The sequence below is a fragment of the Sylvia atricapilla genome, chromosome 20 (assembly GCF_009819655.1).
Source record: "Sylvia atricapilla isolate bSylAtr1 chromosome 20, bSylAtr1.pri, whole genome shotgun sequence".
In the NCBI taxonomy this organism is placed as follows: Eukaryota; Metazoa; Chordata; class Aves; order Passeriformes; family Sylviidae; genus Sylvia; species Sylvia atricapilla.
In genome coordinates, this window is record NC_089159.1 from 7551483 (window position 1) to 7574794 (window position 23312).

Sequence of the window (23312 nt, forward strand, 5' to 3'; positions counted from 1 at the left end):
GAGCCATGCAGACAGGAGGAGCCAGCTACAAATACATATGCCTTGGAAAACAGAGAACAAATTAATCCTGTAATCTTATGACACTTATATAATCATAGAATACTTTAAATTAACACTTCAGCAGGTAATTCACTCGCTTTTCTCAGGCTCTGACAAGAGTTTTTTAATTTGTGTGATTTTCTTTACCTCGCACCACACTTTCATGTTGTGCCCTGACCAGGAGTCCTTCAGGTTGGGAATTCTGACTTCTGGGTGAGAATTCTTCTTGTTTGATATAGGGCAGGGAAGCTATTGAGGAGAAGAAAGAGAAAAAGGTTGAGGTTTTTTAATTTCCTTTAATTATGGATCATTAAATAGTCTGTACAAAACATGTCAGCTTTTCTTTCCTTACCAGATTTGGCTGACTCTTGCTGCCTTGGCAGCCCAAGGGATATAGAACCCACTGATGGCTTTGCAGTTTCTTGGGCGTAGGAAGCTTGACTGTGGGATGTTAAATAAGTGCCAGGTGTTCCCTGAAACAACAAATAGATGTTAATTCTTGTTTCTGGAGTGAAGATTCACATCTCTCTCTAAAGGAGCATGCTAAAACTACTATGATCCCATTTGGAAATGCTACAGTGCCCCACTGCCATGTCCCAAAGCACAGAGCAGCAGGAGTGGAGTAGTCAGGAGATGCAGGTCACCTAAGCTGGATATCCATGCCCTTAAATGTGAGTAAATGCTTCATTTCTAAAGCTCCTGTAATTCCTGGACTTTTAGAATGACACATACAGGTTGGTCTTCAGGGTTAAAGCTGTGACTCCATAACTGAGTACAAGAAGTCGAAGATTGGAGAAAGGGAAAAAAGATAAAAATTGATGCAAGACAGATTTTGAAATAATAATTCTCTTACTTGTGAGATTGAGCCTCCCATGATGAAGGAAGGTTTTTCTGATGGCACACTGGTTTTGGAGGATGGAATGAGTGGTGGTGGTGGTCTGGTGGGTCTGGTTGTGGGCAGGCGAACTCCTTCGGGAATATTGGTTATCACCTGGTGAGGGGCTGGCTGGAGAACTTAAGGAGAAAAATTGTACATTAAACATTGCAGTGTGAACAGAAACAGCACAGTACAGCCTCACTGGGCTGGAAAAACACTGAGCATCTATTCATATATGCACATAGAAAATTATCTTTCTTCTATTAACTCATGAACTGTTTAGAGACTAATTTGATCCTCCAAATCTTTACCTGGAGGGACACTGTAGCGAGCTGCATTCATCTCAGGCTGGGGAGAGGCTTTATTGACTTCTCTTGGAGATAACCTGTAGGGTGATGCTGACCTTGTGGCTGGATTTTGCACTTGTGCTTCCTGTTCTATTCTCTTGACCTCAGCATAAGGCATATAGGCCACTGGTTTTCCTGGGAGGGTTGAAGTTATCAGAAAGAGAAGAACCCTGGGTTAGAAACTGGAGTCAAAAGGTCCAATTCACAGCAGTTTTAACGAAGAGACTACTCCAATGCCAGGCACACCTATCAGGTACAAACAATGCAATTAAAAAGAAGTATTCATGTGTTCCACCAAACTTTTGTGCCCTATTTCAGTATCCATATATGAACACAACTAAAATGAATGTTCTACTGCATGGAGTACATACTCCCACCTTCACCGTAAGCTTCTGGAAGGGTTCCCCTAGAACAGAATCACCTGCTCCTCTCACCTGCACGCTGCATCTTTCTCTGTAGGAACAACTCACTTTTGGGTTTGACCCAAATGGAACCAGTTTCTGCCTTTATATAAAGGGACTACAAGGCAGCTCTTCAACAGTAAGTACAGCAGAGCAGGCAGGCTCCTTCCAGCAAGGAGCAGCTCATTATCAGTTCCTTATCACACTGAACTGTCCCTCTCCAATGAGGCAGCAGTGTCACACACACAAAGCACAGGGTCAGAACACCAACCTTCCCACTCCACACTGGGGCTCTTGGAGGTGCCACAGGGGCTGACAGCGCTCCGATATTCCATGTCCAGCTGCTCCTGGCGCTGCCGCTGCTCCTCCAGCAGGGCTGACTCGTGCATGGCCTTGATGTGGCGCTGGTAGAGAGCGTAGCCACTCACTGGGGTGCCCACGGGGACAGAGCAGGGGCTGCAGGACACCTGGGGACAGCCAGGGGACAACGTCAGGGACACCCTCACAGGCACATCCTGGAGGAGCTGTGGAGCTCAACTCTCCCCTGCAGTCTGGGTGTTTTAAAAGGTCCACACCTGGTTTTAAGCTATTGGGTTTATACTTGACCTACTTTCCCCCTGAAAAAATACAATAATAAAGCAAATAATGTTTTTCTACATTTGTTTAACATTTTTTTTTCTGCTTCATGTTGTGACTAGATGTTCAACTCCTTCAAACAGCACAGAAGACTGCCCATACCATGGGTGGGATGACAGCAGCTCGGTGGTGAAGCTGTTGCAGGTCCATCTGCCCTTGCTTTATTGTGGATGATACCAGGATTGACCCAGTGGGATTTAACAGTGAGGGCTTTGACTCTCTGCTGAAGATACTGGAAAAAGAGATAGAAGGGAAAAATATCACCAAAAGGACCAAGATTACACATCTTAAAAAATTTACAGGCACAACTCTTAAATTCAAAAAACCAACATATTTATCAGACTGGACAAAGAGCTGAAAAGTCAGAACCACATTGTGTCCTGTCCCACAGCACATATGGTAGAGGAGGCAACAGATGCTGCTATATTTTCATAATACACAGAAATACCAAAATATGAGCTCAGAATCCCCCACATCAGAAATTTATGTATGCAGTATTTACATCAATGCAACCTTCTTTATGGACAGTGCTTTGGAAAAACACAATGGATAGGAAGGGCTACATGTATTTAGTCCACAAAAAAAAAAAGAGTAATCTTCATCAAAATAATTCCACATGAAGGGCTAAGACATTTGTGGAAAGGTGATGTTTGAAGAGGCAGGAGAGCACAGAAACACCATCACCTGCACTCTTCCAAAGCCCACATACACTCCATGACACTGGATACTTTTGACATTTAAACATCTATCCCTGGCACTGTGTGTATATTAAACCACTGAGAGGGAGGGGGACACTGGCTCCAGTGACACAGGAACTGCACCAAGTGAATACTGAAAAGACTTCAAATACCCCCAGCGGTGTCAGCCATTCCTAAAAGAGAAACAGCTCCAAAGGCTGTCCATTCAAAGCCCTACTCACCCCTGTCGGTCAGGTTCTCCATCAACTTCCTCATCAGCACTGCAGGTGGCACTGGAGTCATTATCTGAATGAGACTCTGGTCTGGCTGTAGGAACTTGCTGGGACAGGCTGTAGTCCATTTCCTCCGGTTCTGACTTTTCCTTGGGTTTCTCCATCTCTCTCTCTTTGGTATCAGTCTCTATTTTCACTTGAATATTCTCTGGTAGCCTCATTTCAGTCTCTACAGGTTCTACTTTGGTATGAACTGGAAGAGTAATCACAGGCTTAGCTTCAGCTGAATGGCTTCTACTGTCCACCTCCATAGGCTCTTCAGCCTCAGTGTTGATTTCTTCCTTGACCTGTGGCTCAGGGTTCTGAGTTTCAGCTGTTGATACACTTTGGGCTGGTAAGGAGGGAGATGTGCTAGCTGCAGGTTTAATGGCAGATTCTTGCTCTGCTGGGGCCTCAGTGGTTACTTTTGGAGCAGCAGGCTCAGATGGAGTTTCTTCAGTGGGTTTAGCAGGCTCTGCTGGAGTTGGAGATGGAGCACTCTCTGTATCAGAACTATTTTCAGCACCTGGGGAAAAAATGTTTTGCCATGAAGGTTCAATCAATGAAATCTGACAAATTGGGTGCAATAAGGACCCATCAATTTTAACCAACTCATCTGCAAAACAATTCATTTTGACTTATTATAGAAATGGACAATTGGCTGAATTACACAAACACTGCAACTAAAAAATATCAACTACTGAAAATCCAACACTTAGTCATCTTCTCTCACTCATTGTTAATGAATTCTATTGCCTTTTGCTCCACAAAAGACCAGGCAAGATTGACTGATGTTGAGGGTCTATAAATAAGCAAATTATATATAACAAATATATATTAAAAAACCACAACAAAAAAACCACCACTTGAATTTGCTTGTCTGAAGCTTTACTGAGACTATCAACTACCAAAGGTTACATGTATTTGACTCAGCTTGTTCCAACACTCCAGATGACAGTATAATCAAAGCATCTCAAAATACTAAGCAGCAAACATCTTTAGGCTGCTAAATTCTAAAAATGCTGCATCCCCTCAAGTGAGTTCGAATCGATGAAATCCAACTGAAAGAGCATTTGAACACCACCACACAGCTTTCTGAGCATATAATTAGCACAAAACATAGGCTCCTTTCTGTGCTCACAGAAGTTCCCTTCCCAGAAAAGCTACCTTCACTGTCTTCTGGGTTCTCTTCTTCATTAGATGCTTCAATATCTTCGTCCTCCTGAGCTGACACAGTCGAAGCCACACTCTCACACTGTGACACATCTCGCTCCTCTCGGGGCCTTCGTGAAGACTGAGGAAGACACAGCATTGACAATGTACTGAAAATCCACAATTATTGCCTTTTACTGCATCCCCATTTACCAACCTGAGGTTGAAATGAAGGACAGAGAATCTCCATTTAGCACAACCCATTCACTTTTTCAACTCCAGGACAACTTTTGCTGCTCCTGACCAAAACCAAGTTTGGGAACAAACCACGGTCTCACGGCATAACTGGGGGACAACTGAACAACTGCAGCAAACAGACACTGATGTTCTTCACCTCAGTGAGAGAAGACCAGGATAGCACTGCAGCTTAGAGGACTCCAACACACAGCATTCTACTTTTTCAGTGCCCCCAAACTTTCAGGTCCTGGACTTCTACCACCTCTCCTGCTCTGTTTGGTAAGGTCAGTGCTTGCTGTGTTTCAAGGAGCTGCTGTACATCGACAGCTGCTCATACACTGGTGAGGAACACGGCTTTCAGAGCACTGAAGAACTCTTCAGGCTGAAGTGTTTTACCAAGCACAAAACCTTCTGTTGCATTTTAAAGCCAGAAGTGGTTACTATCACAGGTCAGTGATCACCAGCCACCCTTTCTAAGAGATTTATGTAGAAAAAGGAAATGAGCTGAGTTGCAAAACAGCCTTAGTGGAGTGTGATGCATGACTTCAGAAAGATCTAAGTTTTCTCTTTTGAAATATTCCATGTCCACAGCACTCACCTTCTGTTTGTGCTGTTGGAGGAGACTGTCCAGGTTGTGTCTCCTTTTGTAGTTGAAGTAGAAGTTCTTACACTGTGCTTCACTTTTTGTCCCAACCATTTTGGCAATGGCTGCCCAGTTTCGGCCGTGTTCCACTAGACCTGGTCAGACATAAAAGAACCAATATTTACTGTGATCAATAACTCGGCTATCCAAACCTCAATAAATGCAACAACAATGCCTATGGGAAGGCAAGACAGAGACTGCTGCCCAAACAGTTCTAAGTAACCCACAGGAAAAGAGTCAACATAAGTCTCAAAAGGTGATTCTGTCTGCTACAGCTGCTTGCAAAACAACAGCAATTTTCAAATCAGCATAGTGTTGGCAAAAGTCACAGCAAATATATTCAGTGATTCAATAAACCCTTGAAATTTTATAAATGCAAGTATCCAGAAGGAAGTCAAAGGCTTTACTAGGTTTACCTTTCTTAGCAACTTCCATTTCTTCTTCTGTCCAGCGGGATGTCTCCACAGGCTCTGTAGAAGCTGAAAGAGAAACAAAGACACTGAGCAGAGAAAAGACCAGGTTTCATTATCATGGCACCAATTATCCCACAGTCAAGAAATCTATTTACATTATGGCTTGCTCAGGTCACTGGGGAAAGCTCTTGTCACAGGGAAGCAGTCAACCTCCATTAAACCAAGTCAGAGATACAGAAGGAACCACCAAAACTCAGCAGAGAAAACTGTTCAAAACTATTCTGCCTAGAAAACTGGGATTAATTGTCTGTCAAGGAAGATTTGTAAGTAACGTAGGTGTATTTATCACTAAAATTTTATTTAAAATGTCAGTAATTACCATCAGCTACTAAAAGCAGCAATCCAACATGCTCTAAACTAGTTCAGTGCTGTCTCACTGCTGGAATGGTTATTTATTGGTTAGTGGGTGCCAAGAAATCTACTGTTCTTGTATTAAATGAGTCTCCAACTGGATAAATGGACAAAAAGAAAAGGAAAAAAAAAACAGTAAGTAAAAGCAAGCAGGAAACTAAGTATGATTCAGAGCAAAGTGCTTTTCATTCACTCCTCTGGAATTTGTATTATCCTGTTTAAATTTCTGAACTGCACTGAGCTGCACCAGCCTCCATTTCCTTTCCATAAAATCTTTGCACACAGCATGTAACAAAGACCCTGCAACAGCTTCCATTCACAAAAGTAGGACACTATAAAGTATCTGATCCACTGAAAAACTATTTTGGATTTTTCAGAAAACCCTGCAAAAATGGTTTAAAAACAAAGCAAAACAAAAGCAAAACCCACAATTGCTTCAGACTTTAAAAAACCTACTGCTTATAAAACCCGACTGTATCAATGGACCAAGAATGTTTCTCACAATCTCTGTTGTTTACAGCTACACAAGAACTGATGTGCCCACTTACTCTCTTCTTTACAGGCAGAACATCTGAGTAACAGAAGAGCTGTTACAAGCTCTAGAATAACAGCTGCCTGTAACTACCCAACTGAAGCATGAGGAGCAACAAATTTTGCCAGAGCAGAGCACTGCAAGAAAAAATCCACAACCTGCCCTGCCATCCTGGATAATTATTTACCAGACAGAGGATATTCTGGTATTTCTGCATCAACACAAATTAGGTCAGCCTTTTCCAAAATACACTCAGACTGCATCATCTTTTTTAACCATCCAGCCAAGAAAGTAACATTTTATTTTAAAAAAGCCTCTTGCCATCTAATGCTGAAACAACAACTTGCCAAGATCTATTTCAGCTTATGAAACTCCCTGAAGTACTCAAATATCAGGCCAATTATTTAACAGCATCCTCTGTGAGCTGTAGCCTGTAAGTGAATCTGTGTCACAGGCACCTGGATCTCTGCAGACCCATCACAAAACCTGCACAGGGAGACAAGGTGTTATCACACAAGGGTTGAACTGCCTTTTCTCCCCTAAGAGTCAGCTGATGGCACATACACTATTCATGAAGTTACACTTGTGAAGTTTAACAGTTCCACACAGCTACAAAATTATAAGCAGGGCTAAGAATAAAGCTGGAATATTAAACAGAAGTGCACCGCATGCCTGGAAACAGCCCCGTGTCAGCGAGGAGCCTAAGACCAGCTGGGAGCGCTGTAAATGCTACTCACAAGGTTCTGGTGGGGGTGGCAGAGGTGGTGGAGGCTCTTCAGTGGCTGCAGCTGCAGCAGCATTTGCTTGTGCAGCTTCATTTGTCATTGATCTGGTGATTCTGCCCTTACGTCGACCTTGGCTGTTGGCGGTTTTTCGGCCCCGAGGAGCCGCCTGCTCCCTCTCCTCTGTCTCCTCTGGTGCAACTTCAGTTTTGTCCTTTTCTTTGGTATTCTCTCTGGGAATAGGTAAAATATAGTTCAGTCACATTCAGAGAGCCATTGTGAGCAGACAGTCCTGAATATCAATGGACAAAAAACCCCACCAAACCCCACAAACAGAATTCCATGAACTCAAAAGATGCCTTTAGTGAAACAGAATTCACTTACTGCCCACAATCTCCAGTTGCCAGATAGTAACACAGATACAGGATTTTGTCAGCTTCAAAGAAAATATAAATACTCCACGTGTGATAGAACATATGAAAAAAGCCCAAATCAACAAGATACAGAAATTATTACATGTTGGAAATAATAATCCCATTATGTTTTCCACTGATCTGATTAGCTCAGCAAGACAAAGAAATTTGTATATCAAAAAAAAAAATGTTTCATACACAAAAGAAACAGTTTTCAGTCCAGATTTCATTGTCAGGCTAATGCAAATCCTGTTCTCATCTTTGCCAAAACCTGCAATCTAGGATGAATTCATGCATTTCAGCATATACACACTTACTTAGATTCCTCCTTCTCATCCTTCTCCTCCTCATCTTTCTTTTCCTCCTCTTTTTTTTCTGATTTGTCTGATTTTTCCTCTTCTACCTTTTCTTCTACCTTTTCTTCTTGAGAAGGACGAGCAATCTGCTGCTGAAATGAAATAGGATTTAGATGATAACTTGATCACACAAAGGGGCAGCACAAAACCTGATGCTGCCTTACTTCCTACTTGATAATATTTTAAGTTACAGGCACTGCACAGTGGTCAGCATAAGAACGGAATAACTCTGCTTTATATCTTGTAAATTCCATGGAAATACAGCATGAGCATGGAGGTGATTGTGTACAATCCCCCACTGGCTGCTGTGTGCCCCACTAAAAATGAACAGCTACATTTTAAAAGCGCTGAGGGAAGTCTGACCCATGTAGTGAGGGTGTTGCTCCTCTCAAATTTTATTTTTAACTTTGTGCATTTTATAGTGAAACATGATCTTACAACTGGGGAGCAGAAGGTCTTGTAGCATGAAAGTTATCAGCAACTCCAAGTCGCTTTCTCAAAACTGTCACTGGCATTGAAGAAATATAGTTGTTAAAAAAAATTGGGTTGGGAATTTCAGACTTACATTTCCAGTGAGTTCACAGAAAGAATTATTTAAAAAAAACAAGAAAAACTCTTTTCTCTACTGAGGTTAAAGTTCTACAAGTACAGTAAATACTGTGCTTGTCTCAAAACAGATATTCAGACTACATTTGGCAATTCATGGAAACACAGGGATAGAGAACACAATGCATGGAAACACAAGGACAAGACAAGGGCAGAGAATTACAAGATTGCTGTTCCAGCACTTCATGAACTCAGATTTTACAATCTACTGAAAAATTTCTCAAATTAGGCTTTCCTTCTTGACAGAGGAAGCAACCTCCCTATAAGTGCAGCAGCAGGTGTCACTGTTTCACTAACTAAACTGAGGCTGGAAATAGTCACAAACTGACTTGGTTTTGACATTTTAATAATGTGAACTGGAGCAGAAACCCTAAACACTAACCACTACCATCTTGCTGCAAATTATTAGCAATTAAGGTGCTGGTTATTGATTATGCAAAGATTTCTTTCAAGCAAGATGTCACAGACATGCTAACATAAATTATTTCCACCTTGCTAGGTAGATCGACCTGAAAATAATGAGTTAAAATTGCATTTCAAAAAAAGGATTTAATGAAAATTGTTTTCCTTCTAATGTATTTAGAAAACGGTTGTTGAAAATCCTGTTCCTACCAGGCCAAGTGCACATCACTTGGTTCTCTATTACCCAGTAACTTCATTTAAGCTGCACAATCAATGCACAAACACAAACCTTAAAGGAGTCGAAGCCTCGGTCAGCGACGTTCCTGCACATTCATCTGCTGATTGAAACTTTTACTGTCCACACAAGGGGATGGGCTTGAGCTCAGGGCACGGCTCAAAACGACAAAACCCACCCCAGCAGCGACATCACAGAGCTCCTTAGCACAGGCTGCCTGACCCAGCAACGTGTTTATTCCAGGAAATTGTGTCATTCTGCCACTTAAGCTGCCTGCAGCAGCGCTGCCCCTCTCACACAGCACCTTCTAATCTCCCCGGAGTCACCAGAGGTGATCCCCGTCACACACAGGCGGCGAATTTCTGTCTGCTCACATCACTGGCCTCCCACCTGCTGCCCCACAGGCTTCAGCCACACACACTGCAGGGACACAGCCAGCACTGACCACTGCCTGGCCACCTAATTCATTTAAAACTTCACTTACAGAGTCCTTCTTTCAATGAGTTATTTAAGGAATTCTCTGTAATTACAGAATCACAGGGTGGTTTGGGTTTGAAGGGGCCTTAAAGATCATCCAATCTCAAACCCCCTGCCATGGGCAGGGACATCTCCCACCAGATCAGGTTGCTCCAAGCCCTGTCCTGAACACTTCCAGGGATAGGGAAGTTAAAGCATCATACAGCCATGGCTTTCTCTCAATTCTATACTAAAAACTTGCTCTACATTTGACAAGCTTTGGTTTAAGTCACATTTGTTCAATTGCCTCTGTGACACTCTGGAACAGTTTAGGCAGTATTTTATAAAAAGCCCTTTCTATACTATTTGAGGACAAACACACATCAGAATTTTATTAGCCTTACATCTCTTCATATCCTTGATCCAGCACTCAGCCTGTCTCAAGTGGAAGCCCCCACACTGAAACCTGAGCCAAGTTGTGCTCACTGCATTCTCTGAAGGACTTCAATGTCCTTACCATGATTAATATCTCCTCCATTGCAATATTCCACTTGCTTGCCTTCTAATTTACAAAAATACATGAACTATTAAGAGTTTAAGCTGAAGCACCTGTTATTGGCCTAAGCCCATCCTGGAGCACCTCATAAATCTTACATGACTTCTGTTTGCCAATCAGCAAGAAAGTTTCAAGTTGCTACTGAGAGATATGAAAAATATCAGCTTCAAACAAAGCTGGGGGACAGGAGGGGGGAAGGGGGTGAGGTGCTCTCTGCAACTGTAAGATAAAAGTTCTGGCAAGCCAGGCACTTAAACCCTCTCATGTTCTTTTTTTACTAGCTGTTATAGATGGTGCTAATTAATCATAAATAAAATTATAAATACAAATATGATTTTTGGTACTATGTAGTTCTTTACTATTAATATGCTAACTGCAACACTTCAGAGTTTAAATTTCCAGAAGTGGTAAAATTTCCCTTTTAGAGTGCTGAGAGTATTTCCTTCAGTTGGCAAGTCCAGCTCAACTCTCACCAGAGCTAAAAACCTGGCACTTTCTTGCATCCTTCACAGAGCACACATTAAGCCTGGCCAGCAGTTGCCCGAAGTTTAGGGATCTGCTGCAGCACTTAAAGTGGATCAACAACCAGCAATTACAGAGTACAACTCTGCCACAATTCCAAGAGCAAGTAATCTGAGCTGAACAAACCTTTAGTGTTCCAGCTGATGTATTCAGTTACTCACATATAAATCAGCACTCACAGGAGCAGTCACAAAGTCAGGCAGAGCACCTTGAGCTGAGTTCACCAAGCAAATCTATGCCCTTGTGTCTAAAGCTGGAATTAAAACCTTTCTGTTCTATACACATTACCCTAGGAAAACAACCATTTATAGATAGAGAAATGCATCCAATTTTTGAATTCTGACAGTTCCAATATTCTGATATTAACAACATGGAAAAGACATTTAAATACACAGTAATGACTTTCTAGATATCTCAGAATCTCCAGCTGCACTGCACTACAGCTGAGGCAGTTCTGTCTCTTCACCCCTTAGAAGAGCACCCAGCAAAGGCATCCCTCAACATGTGACACTCGCCATGATCACACCAACCTCACTTTATAATGGCAAAGCTTTATCATAAACTGAGCCACTGCAAGTGGCAGCACTACCTCTGTTAAGTGTCCACAGTGATTGTAGACATCTGGAAAATCCTGTTTATTTCCATCTTCTTTTCATTTGCCACACATCCAGACTTCAGCTGCAATCCTTCCCCAATCACTACTCCAATAACAATAACCCTTTCTATTAAAAAAGATTATTAGGCTTAGAATTTCTAACAGAACTCCTGGCTAATACAGGTTATTTCCAGCAATTTCCCCCATCAGAGCAGAAGCTCTATGAAATCCTGTGCACAATGACAACGATCTTACCCTAAGCAATCCATGACTTGTGGGGAACAGACAAGGTGCTCTGCCATGACAGGACTCTTCTGGTAGAACACCAGCCCAGAATTGCAAAGGTTTAAGTGCAACAGCACCACAGAACAGAAGCACAACCCCATGGCTGTTTCTACTGAACAGGATTCACTCCTCAGTTGAAGCTGCTTGCAACAACTTTAAATTAAAAATATATATTTATTGGGACTCCTAGAAAACATTCAGTATTTGTGTATTTCAGTGCAATATTTAGTGCATTTACTGGTTTGCAGAGCAGATTTGTGCAGTCCCAAAGTTTCAGGGTTATTTTGTTTTCCAATACCAACATTAATCCTGCTAGCCCAGCACATGTATTTATAAAATGCTGTTCTTTTCCTCTCCAAAGACTTCCAAAGGAACACTTCCTGAATCAGCAGGATTTTTTATTCACATGCATTAAATCAGTCTCTTTCTTCTGGCTCTGAAGTTCCAGTTTGATTTTGAGCCTGACCACCAAATAAAGATCACTATTAATTTCTGCTTTTTGACAAGGACTGACATTATGAACTGATTATATATTTTCCACTGCAAGTCACATGCTAAACCTAATTTCTCTTGGCTCCAACATAGGATTTAATGATGGATTCAACCTCAATGTCTGTGGCAAAGTCCTCAAAGAAAATGAATTGTCATATTAAAAGAAGTAAGAAATGTGCAAAGGAAGAAGGTATTTCAGAGAATTAAAACCAAACTAACCAACAACACCCTCGAGGTCAGAATCACTTAAATTTTAAAAGGCCAACAATACAATAAAGGAAAAATAATTATTTCCCTCCCATCCTTATAATACATTGCTATCTCAGACAATGAAAGAGTTGTAAATATGATGCAATAAAATAACAATACCCAAGTGATGAATAAATTTAATGTACCTGGTTTCTTCCCCTGCGTTTGCCGTAATTCCTTCGCACAAGGGCTTTATAATTTTCATTTTTCTTGGTCAAATAATAATATAAAACACAGTCGGGAACATTCTGAAGTGAAAAAGCAGGAAAAAGTAGAGTTTACTCCTAATGAAAAGATAGGATTTGAGTTTTTAATTTCTCCCAACACTTAAAACTATGCAGCCCCCAGACTAAAATAAAAAAGATTCTATTTATTATTATATTGGAAAGTTAGGAATCCCACCCTAAGCTCCATTTATATTAACAAATGTCTTACCTTTCGTTCCAAGTAGGAAGCAATTAAGCCAAAGTTCTTGGGATGTTGGACAAACCTTTTACAAATCAGAAATTATTTCAGTTTAACAACATAATCCACGATCAAACATGCAAATCTTGCAAACAATCTATTCCATCAGCAAGCCCTTCATTTACACAAGTGAAATTAGCCTAAAAAGCCCAGTTTTCAGATTGTGCAAATTTAGAACTGAGCACTTAAAATGATAAAACGAAATTCCATATCTGCACTTGTCATTCTAATCTTAGCCCAGAACTAAAGTACTTTTGGGACAATTTTGTATTTAAGGACTAAATGCATGTGAGCATACTCAGATGAAAAATAAAGCCTAAAACTTTTGCAATATTCATTACAGCCAACTCAGAACATTATCAAACATTATTGGACAAAAGCTCCAGCATTCCTGATTTAGCTTTACGGGGCTGGGCATTTAACTGTCATTTCAATGCAATAAAAAGAAAAGATAAGAAAGGCCATTACTTTTCTTTAAAAATCTCCTTCTCGTGATCTGTCCAGACATTCATGAACTGCCTGTCTTTATAAACTTTCATGGGATCCTCCATCAGCCCGTTCATGTTGATGAACTTCACCCTTCTCTGCTCCGCATCGAACATCATGGGAGGGATGACAGAGAGCTGCCGCATTTGCTTCTCATTATTCTGCACAACAACAGACAAAGCAAAGAACACACAAAATATTTGTGCCACTGATGTTTACAGCCCTTGAATTGCACAGCTCTTAAAGCTCCACGCTCACAGTCAGCTTTTAGGAATTTCTTTTTGTACGCAGCTCTTACAGAAGTTGTCACTACGGCGATGAACACTTTATGGGCAGCTAAAGGAAAGTGTCACAACTGATGGAACACCAAAATGATGGAGGGTTTGAGAAAAGGAAGAGTTTTCACATGTTTGTTACAGCTGTAAAAAACTAGGTTGCAGCAAGCCTGCAATGAACAGCCACATGAGAAAAATCTAGGGCAGATACAATTAGAAAGCAAAACCCTCAGAAGAAAAGTGTTTTAAGATCTACTTCAAGCCATACTTCACAGAGATTCTCTTAAAGAGAGAAGGGCTTTCTCTTATCAATGAAACAAACCCTCTACTCGACACCTTTCATTGCCAGTGAAAGGATATTTATTGGTTGTGCTTCTACAGCAAAGCACAGCCACCAGCCTCACCTCCTGCTCAGAGAGCCCATCGATGATTTCTGAAATCTCATGTTCACTTCTAGCAATGGTTGCTGAAAGGCCAGCCCCTCTTTGGCCAACTCTGAAACGAGGGAAAAACAAAAGGAAAAAGTGGAAATTAGCTCTACTTGCAGGTTTTGTACACCACAACAAAATTCCTTATAAGGCTGTTAGCAGTCTCTCAAATCAGTTAGGACTGGTCTTTCTTAAGGAGAGTCAGAGCACAAACTCTGTCATGTCCTGCTTGGTTTTACAGGGACTTTGCAAAGCTCAGCAGAAAAGGCACCAAAAAAAGGTGTTACCACCAATTCCACTGCAAAGTAGGTGCTTCAGGTAAATGAATTTTCTTCTGCTGAGCATGAGGAATGCTCATCAGTGGCACAGAAATTATCTCCTTAATTAGTACAACTGATACACTTTGAAAGACCTTTTTTTTTTAAGAAAACCACACTAAATTTGCATTTTATCAGTTTGGTGAAGTTACTAATACAGCACTGAGATCTGTTACAACAAAAAAAAAATTCCACTTTTGAATTGATGGGGAGAGCTGTAATTTGGGAGAACTTTTCAGCTTGTGATCTTCACCCTTAGGAACATCATAATAATATACTACAGCATGTGGGTCAAAAAGCATTTCAGAGGTAAAAAATCACTACTAAATGGAGAGACAAAACACCTCAAAGATTTTACTGAATTCTTCCATTTGCACCAAATCTGAGGAAAAACCCCTTTGTATTTACATGGCAATAGTATTAGAGCCCAGCTATAAACAGAGGCAGAACATAAATATAATGTAAAGAGATGACCCTTTCTCAAGTAGTTTGCTATTACAAAGACATAATATATTCTTTAAGTGAAACTCTTCATATATGAGTGCTGTTTACTTTCCTCTTTTCTTGATTCCACAAAATCTTGCAGCCTTCATAACGTATTGCAAGCTCTCTGCTTTCCCCATGTTTTATGACAGAAAGGTCATGTAGATGAGATTAAATCTTTATGGGGCTTGAACTCTCCAAGGTGTACTGAAATGATTTCGAACATCAGATAAACAGATTTCAACACAACTGAATCAAACTTGACCTAATTCTAATTTAAATCCTATCTCTCTACCTACAGTACTGCAAGGTGAACTCTCAAGTGAATTGCACTTCATTCCTTTTAAGATTCTCTGTAGTTTCCATCTAACAAAAGTCTGATAGATTAAAATTAAATAATAGGGCTTTAATTGTCGCACCTTGAATATTTTAAAATGCAAAAATGTCTGGAATAAAATTATCTGGCAAGTACAACAAAAGATCAGTCAAACTGTTAATTAAGAAGATAAATGGTTTTTGAGTGTGGGGGCTAATGAATACAGGGATCATGAAACACAGGAGTAACACAGACAGTGACAGAAAAATACCAGTGTAAATTAGGGTGTGTGCCCAAAATGAACAGGCTCAGGGAAGTTGATGCTCCAATTGTCTTCAGAACTCCACAAACCCTTTTTTGAGCAGCTCAACTCTCCTCATCTCACTGACACCACAACCTAAGCAGCCTTTGCTACTTGGCCCTTTTCCTGTGTTCCTTTTGGAAAACATGGGGTTTGATGGCAGATCTGAAGAGGGACATGGGAAAGGAACCCCGTGGACATTAGCACAGCAGCCTGAGAGGACACCGAGGGATGAGGGGAGCTGGAGGAGAGGGACAGCAAAAGGGATGTATGTGACAGTGGACAGATATAGTCATGGAGATCCTTAGGATGGGAAGTGAAAACTGAGCTCAATGCCATGGAAACACAGTGAACAAAGGGAAGAACATCTCACTTTATACTCTGTGACACACAAATATTCTTTTTAAAGCAATAAAGTGAGAACATAAAACTGAATCATTAAAATTAACTAATTTTATTATAAATAATTTTAAAACTTAAGACTGAAGAGATATTTTGCAGGAATATTTCCAATCTCCAGCAATACCTTTGGAATCTTTCTTGCTGCTCTCTCTGCTTCCGGATTTCTGGGAATTGTTTCTCATAGTACTCCCGTGTTTTGCTCTCCTTGGCTTTCCTGCGTGGATTATTTTCTATCCTGTCTACTTTCTTCTCCCATGCCTCCATCAGCTGATCATAACGTTGACAGATTTTCTGTTCCTGTTAAATTCCAAAAGGAAACCTTGAACTAAGCAAAATACACCAAGGGATCAGTACATGGCACATGGGCAGGCCTCTGGAATGCACAGATTTTTCCTGCTCCAGTCCTTTCCATGTTGAAGATGACTTATACTAAATTTCCAGCACAGAGAAAGTGAGGAAGTGGATACAAAAACGTAGACTTTGACTATTATACAATATTTCTTTGTTTTACAAATCCTAGTGCTATTTGGTGATTGTCAATACTGCCTTCCAGAAATATCCCACAGTTGTTTTAGCTAAAGGTCTTATTTTTCTAACCAATATATTTGGAAATGCAAGACAAGAGTCCAGGTAGAAAACCAGCCAGGTGCTCCTTTTAGATCATGGTGCTCTTACCCGTTGTTTTCTTGCATGGTTCCTTCTTTTAAAGAATAGGATCAGCTTTTTCCTCATCACCTGGTTTCTGGAAAACAGAATTAGGGGAAAAAAGTGAACTACGTAAGAATCAAGCACTTCAAAACTACTCAACAAAACCCATCTTAATTACAGATGCCAGATCTTTATTATGAATAACAGTTTCAGGGTAAAAAGTAGGGAAAATTCCCAATGAAGTGAAGATACCTAAATCACCTAATACTGTATTTTTTCAGAGAGGAGACTCATGAAGATGGCTGGAATAAGCAATTGAGACACACAAAAAGTTCCAATTTCAAGGCAAGTGCTCTCCTTTACCACAAGAAAGATAATATGCTAAAATGATAAAAATTGGTTTAAGCTATTATGCTTTTATGGGGAAAAAAAGTCTTTGCAATTGAGCCTCAAGTTAATTTTTCTGATAAATTATTCAAGAAATAAGTACTTTGGAACTGCTATACAAATCTGTTTGGTGGAGTGGAACAAAAATAACTTTTTTTAAAGAGATGTCTTTAAGGGACAGCCAACTTGAGTTTTATTATTTATTTTTGTCTTTAAATGAAGATGGAAAGCCAGGGCCTTCAGTACATATAATGCATATCTTGCAGAACTGTTTTGCAACAAAGAAATTAGAAAGTTACATGGACTGGAAGCTTTTAATTATGGTCAAAACTCACACACCCTATTTGGAGATGACAGCAATGAAAAATGTGAGGGAATGTTAAAGTCCAGCTCCCCTGAACAGGACAAGGAGAGGGTATTGAAGCACTCACGTTTTGATGTTCTCATGGTAGACCTTGGTGTCTGAGGGTTGGTTGTAAAGTGGCTGCAATTTGGGATGAGAAAGAAACACTCAGCACTTTGCAATGCATGGACCTCTAAATGTGCATGGAACACATTTAACAATATTTTAGTATTCTGAGAACAGTGCACTCAATCTGAGATGCAGCAGAGCTGAAGGGACTACAAGATCTTCAGCACAAAGCACAGATTTCATTACTTAAAATTAGATTATAGCTACTTATGTATGTCACAGTACTTCATTTCTTCATATTCAAACTCTTCTCTCAAATAGATGAGAATCTGTTTTAAAAATCACACTTAAACATGGCCAATGAACTCACTCAAGCCCCAACTCACCAGTGCATTTAGACACACATTTCTTCTGTACATAATCACAGAACTACAGCTGTTCAGCACAACAGAATTAGAGCAACTGGCAACACAGAAAGCAGTACAAAAGAAGAAAAAAAACACAACCAGAATTCCACAACTTACCAATTCAACTTTTGGACCAAGACCTTCAAAAATCTTGTGAGCTTCTTCTGCTTTTTTCTGCAAATAAGATTTTTTTGGTATAGTGTGAGTAAATCCTCTGAAGTTCATGTCAAATGTGGATCTGAACTCTATGTTCTCAGCTAAACCCCTGCCTGACCACATGAGATCCTTCTTAACCTACTTCTGCAACGTTGCCTCAGCAAATAAAGAAACCTGGCCTTGAGTTATATGGTAGTGACTCTGATCTCCAAGTCTGGAAGCTGATAGAGGATAAAAGCAGAAACTGACCTCTGCAGTTCAAAAAAACCCATGCATTTCATAATACAGCAAATAATTATGAAGAGGAAGAAAAAGGTCCAGTAAAATAAAGTACAATTAGCCTTGAAAAATGAAATTAAGGGACTAAAACTCTCTAATTGCCAAATCTGGGAGTGTGAATCCACGTGGACATAAACACACAAAGTGTGTCAAAGGTCCCTCACTCACACAAAGTGAAGACCATAAAATAATTCTGGCCCCTCCTTGCATGGAATGCTTAGGACACAGCTGAACTGTACAAAATCTAACATTGTTTTGCAGGGGGTTTTCACCTCCTCAAATTAAAAAAAAAAAAATCTATTGTAATAGAAGTTAGCTGTTCCTCTAAACTACAGAATAAAATTGGGAAATTAAACAAACATATACCAGTCTCACAGAAGATCACAATACTTTCAAAACCCCCAGATATCTGACTCCCTAATCTCAAACTACCATGGGAAAAAAAAGGCAGGAAGCATTTTTGCTGTTACTGTTGGCAGTATCACTGAGCTCCTGAACTTTTCTCACCACTTAAACAACACAAGCCCATAATTCACCAATATATTACTTTTTCATATCTGTTCATTTATCCAAATCTTAAGTGCCAGAAGTCAGAGTTTATAAAGAAGGCACAAAATCCTACAACATATGCATTTTTTTTTCTCTTCAGCTCATTTAAAAGTCGAGTCTTCAGCCAAGTTTGTCAGCTCAAGTGAGGAACAGGGAATTCAAGATGAATTTCTGAGGCATTTTTCGTATCACACACTTAAAAGGATATATGTGTGTGTGTTTATATATATCTATAATTCATGGATCTCAGCACAAGGGTCTGAGACCCACAGATACAAGACAGAAGGAAGATTCCCACGATCGAGAATAAAAATGTCATAGAAATGTCTTTAAAAAAGGCAAATTAATAGTAAAAGAAGGGTGGGCAAACCAGTAAAACAGACAAATGTGCCCCATGGAAGTAAATGAAGAGCTGATGAATGTCAGCAGAGGGGCAGAGAGAGCCCCTGGGTGAGGAGCAGAGGACACTGACCCGGTTCTCATCGTAAATGATCTGGACGATGCTGCGGTGCTTCTGCTCCACAGGAGGAGGGGACACCGGCCTCTCTGGCTCGGGAGGCTTAGCAGCTTCTTCTTCAAGTTGTTGCTAAGAGACCAAAGAAAGAAAATCAGCCATCCATGTTCCCCCCTTCCACCAGTAATTAGTCACCAGAGATAAAATACGCAGCTGATCACTCAGCGCTGCCTCTTACTTCGCTCTGCGCTGACAAGGAATGAATGAAATGGGTTTGATGCCCACAGGGACAATAACAAGACTATTTTTTGTACTATTGCTAACTGAAATTACCTGTTTACAAGACTCACCTGCCTTAAATCAGACTTGTTTCAGCTTGACAGGTAAAGCCACTGTCACTTTATAATTTATCATTATTTAACTTTAAACAAAAAGTATCAACTCTGGAGAACAGTTACATCAGAGCTGCGTGCTGCGAGCGGAAAGCACAAAGCTGCCTTTCTGCACTCTAGATGTTCAAGTGTCACCATTACTGCTGTCTTATGGTTTCAAAAGGTACAAAAGTCCTTCTAACACTCCACAGAGAACATCATTCTAAAGGTACTTCACAGCAAAAATAAACCACTCCACATGCATTAAAGTTCCAAGACTGTTACAATACCAAACAAGTTAAAAAAAATAAATAGCAAAACCAAAAAAAAAATCCACCCTGTAACCCTTTCCTAGTTACTACACTGCTGTGATTTACTTTCACATCAAATAAATCTGGTTCGGTGACAGCTTCATTTTTTAAACATCCTTCACCCATGCCTGCCACAAATATACAGCAAAGAACTTCTGACACCAGGGATCCATCCTGCCTTACAGTCCTGGCTAGAATGTGCTACATTGCCGTGCAAGAATTCCCTAAAATATTAGCAGAATGCTCTAAGACATAGGCTCATTTATTTGAACATCAACTTTGTCATTTTTTAAAGTCAAATCACAGACAAATGTGCACAGATGACCCTTCATAGATGAGTTGCACAGCACTTGCTGATTTTGTGGAAAAGTGCACGGAGAGATAAGCATCACTAAGACACAAACAGGTACTCAGTGACATCCTTTTTTGTTTTTCTGCTGGAGGTCACTTTACAGGTCATTAAAATTCAGACATAATTAAATGCTTCCAGACCATAAAAACATACAGCTCCTGAGAGTCGTCTGTTATCCTCAACCTACAAGTTAACAAATTCTACAGTGTAACTCTCATTTCCTCCAGAGCTCCAACTATAAAAGAGTAAAGCTGGCACTTATTCTATCTGGATCTTTGAATGTCAGAAAAGGAAAAGGAAACAAGGACTTTGTTTTTGTCAATGACTAACAGATGCCTCGATTGAAGGGTGGGTTTACTTGGCCACAACAGCTACTGGGAAAGCAACAACTTCTGCCAGCAAACACTTCCTTTGCTTCCAGTGGCTCAAGTGCAGTTCTCTGATGCAAAGCATAGCCAGGGCCATACAAAAAAAAAAGTGATATTTCCTCCTTTATTTCTCTGCTGTCTGTGTTCATTCACACCTCTCCTACTGCACTTTCCCCCAAGGTTGACCTTAGCTCCAGATGTTGGGATCTCCTGCCCCTGGGAAAGCAGATAATCCAGGACTTTTGTACAAGCTCTGGTTTTGGAGATGCAGGCAAGGGATTCTCCCCTTGCACAGACTATGAAAGAAGAAAGATGATCCTCCCCTCAGCCAGCAGGCAGCTCTGAAGCTGAAATTACAGTCACAGTGCCCTTGCTTCACAGCAGTTTCAAATATAAACCATCTACTGCTGCTGTTCCTATGTGGCTTTCTCCTGCTTTCAAAAACCTTTAAAAGCACGTGATGTCCAACTTATTTAAAATAAAATCGTACACATAACCTTCCCTTTTCAACTTCTTCATCTGATTCATGTAACCAAAAAAGTCACCATCACCAAATGAGGTTTTTCCACACCTCTTTCACGGGCAGGAAACAAGAGCAGTGCCTGCTGTGCTTACTTGCTTTTTCTTCAGTTTCAGGATTTGCTGTTCCACTTTCGCGATTTCACGATCTACACGGTCCATGCTCTGTATCAATTCTTCCTTGGACAGCTTGGAAGGTGAAGCATTTTGGTCCTCCCCACAAGGCTGACCAGAAATTGGAGAAGATGGTCCCTCATGCTTTCCTCCAAAAGCTGGGTCCTTCCATGGGGACAGGAGATGGAGGGGAGATAGAGAGGAGATCAGTCATAACTTGGGAATGAGTGCTCAGTAACCAAACACCCAGGAATTAACAACAATTTCCAGTTATCTACATCTCTGTTGAGAAGTCAGTTAAAGTTTTCATAATGCTCTAAGTCTTTCATGATACTGTCACGTCAAAGTTGGGGTTTTTTTTAAACACCATAGTGCAATATTTATCTTGAAAGTGAAATAAGACCCAAATGCCTTCCTTTTAAAATACATTTTCATGAATGCAAATAGTAACTTTTATTTTTAAAAGAAGGGTTATTTGAGAGCCACTCCTCAATACTCTGCACCTATACTGAGGAGGATATTCTTGAAGATAATCATAACCAACCTGATAAAGTACGTCTGGAGTTAGTTGTGGTTATAAATGTAAAGTTCTCTTGAATTTAGCTTTAATATTCAATACCTAAAATAGAAAATACCCACCCCAAACTAGACTGTCCTAGATTTAGCCAAAATGAGACATTGACAAGTATAATTAGTGTTATGTAAATAAGCAGATTCATTTCAAATGCTTAAAAGGGAAAAGGGGGTGGAAGGAAGTACTTTGACTATTCAGTCCCAATGTTAATTACAGGAAAAAATGGACTTGCATGCACTTGCCAGCAGCTTTCAGTTGAAAACCAGAAATGTTTCATGCACTATGCTACAATCATTCCACAACTGAGACTTGAGTGACTTAAGAGTAGTGGCAACTCAGAATTCCAGTCTATTTACTGTGTTTGAGTCAGACTGTAAGAGAGTAACACTGACTCATGATCACAGCTCCTGATAATGTGTAAAAGTAAATGTTTGGGATTAAAGGAAGAATCTAAACAAACAAAAAAATTACCTAATAGAAAAAAAATCTAATTAGCTCACGGCAACACAAAAAGTTACATCTTCAGCAGTGTAACAGCAAATGGCTTTACCTTCTTAATATCTGCAGATCTCAACCCTTCCTGCAGAGGATGCACTAAAGGTAAGACAGTGGCTGCACTGACACGCTGGAAATGGGAATCAGACACTTGTTCAAGACGTGGTCGCTTTGATTCCAGTGAATCATGATCTGTCTGAGATGGGCCTGGATGGAACTGCTGCTCATATCCAGTCCTCCTTTCCTGAGGCCTATACAGAGGAATAAACTGTTAAAACATGCATTTTTGATGCGAGAAAAATCCTCAACACTTCTCAGTTTTAAAGGAGATGCAATTTGCTGAAGCTCCTTCTAAAGGGTAAAGCAGATGAATGTTTTTAAGTACGATCTTCAAAAATACAACCGTTAAAAACCATTGGAAAAGAGAAAGAGAACTCGAATCTCCAATTAAATCCTCATTACACAACCTTAAAGAAACTCAGCACTTCTACAAGGATATCATTCAAATCAAAGCTCTGATTCAAATTATAAACACACTGAAAATCCATGAGAAAAACACAGTACTATATTCCACTGAAGATGGCCACAACAGCTCCATTATTGAATTTCTGCAGCCAAATAATTTTTAAATATACACAGAACGCTTGAGATGAGCCATGAGTCTGTTTGGAACTTGATCTTTACTAAAATGCTACTCTGTGACAGAAGCAGTCATTGATTCAATCCATGAGTCATTTAAAGACTCCTCCTTCTCAGAAAAATGCTCAACAGTTATCACTTGCTACTCCCAGTGCAGTGCACAGGATGTCCATAAAAACCCTCATATGCTTCAACATCTTCCTATGAAGTGCCACTGAAGAGATGACAGCAGCAGTTTCCTGCAGTTTGCCAGAACTACCAAATAAGCTTTTACAAAT

At 40.2% G+C, this 23312-nt stretch overlaps 1 protein-coding gene across 4 annotated transcripts in view; it reads right to left on the bottom strand.

Annotated features, from left to right (window-relative positions):
- NCOR1 (nuclear receptor corepressor 1) overlaps positions 1-23312 on the bottom strand; it is a 55315-nt gene that overhangs the window by 16374 nt on the left and 15629 nt on the right. Inside the window, exons 4-26 of one of the 4 annotated variants that reach the window (XM_066333437.1) lie at positions 22451-22646; positions 21309-21491; positions 19310-19423; positions 17971-18027; positions 17466-17518; positions 16675-16741; positions 16124-16296; positions 14157-14247; positions 13460-13638; positions 12962-13016; positions 12673-12774; positions 8090-8217; positions 7375-7592; positions 5698-5760; positions 5237-5376; positions 4417-4543; positions 3220-3775; positions 2403-2532; positions 1936-2131; positions 1228-1398; positions 893-1053; positions 392-512; positions 187-288 (exon numbers count right to left, since the gene is read on the bottom strand). In XM_066333437.1, coding sequence (XP_066189534.1) covers positions 187-288; positions 392-512; positions 893-1053; positions 1228-1398; positions 1936-2131; positions 2403-2532; positions 3220-3775; positions 4417-4543; positions 5237-5376; positions 5698-5760; positions 7375-7592; positions 8090-8217; positions 12673-12774; positions 12962-13016; positions 13460-13638; positions 14157-14247; positions 16124-16296; positions 16675-16741; positions 17466-17518; positions 17971-18027; positions 19310-19423; positions 21309-21491; positions 22451-22646 — 3383 coding nt within the window. Of the gene's footprint in view, positions 1-186; positions 289-391; positions 513-892; positions 1054-1227; positions 1399-1935; positions 2132-2402; positions 2533-3219; positions 3776-4416; positions 4544-5236; positions 5377-5697; positions 5761-7374; positions 7593-8089; positions 8221-9425; positions 9699-12672; positions 12775-12961; positions 13017-13459; positions 13639-14156; positions 14248-16123; positions 16297-16674; positions 16742-17465; positions 17519-17970; positions 18028-19309; positions 19424-21308; positions 21492-22450; positions 22647-23312 lie in introns of those variants that run through there. The other 3 variants (XM_066333436.1, XM_066333439.1, XM_066333438.1) reach the window with 3 other exon arrangements.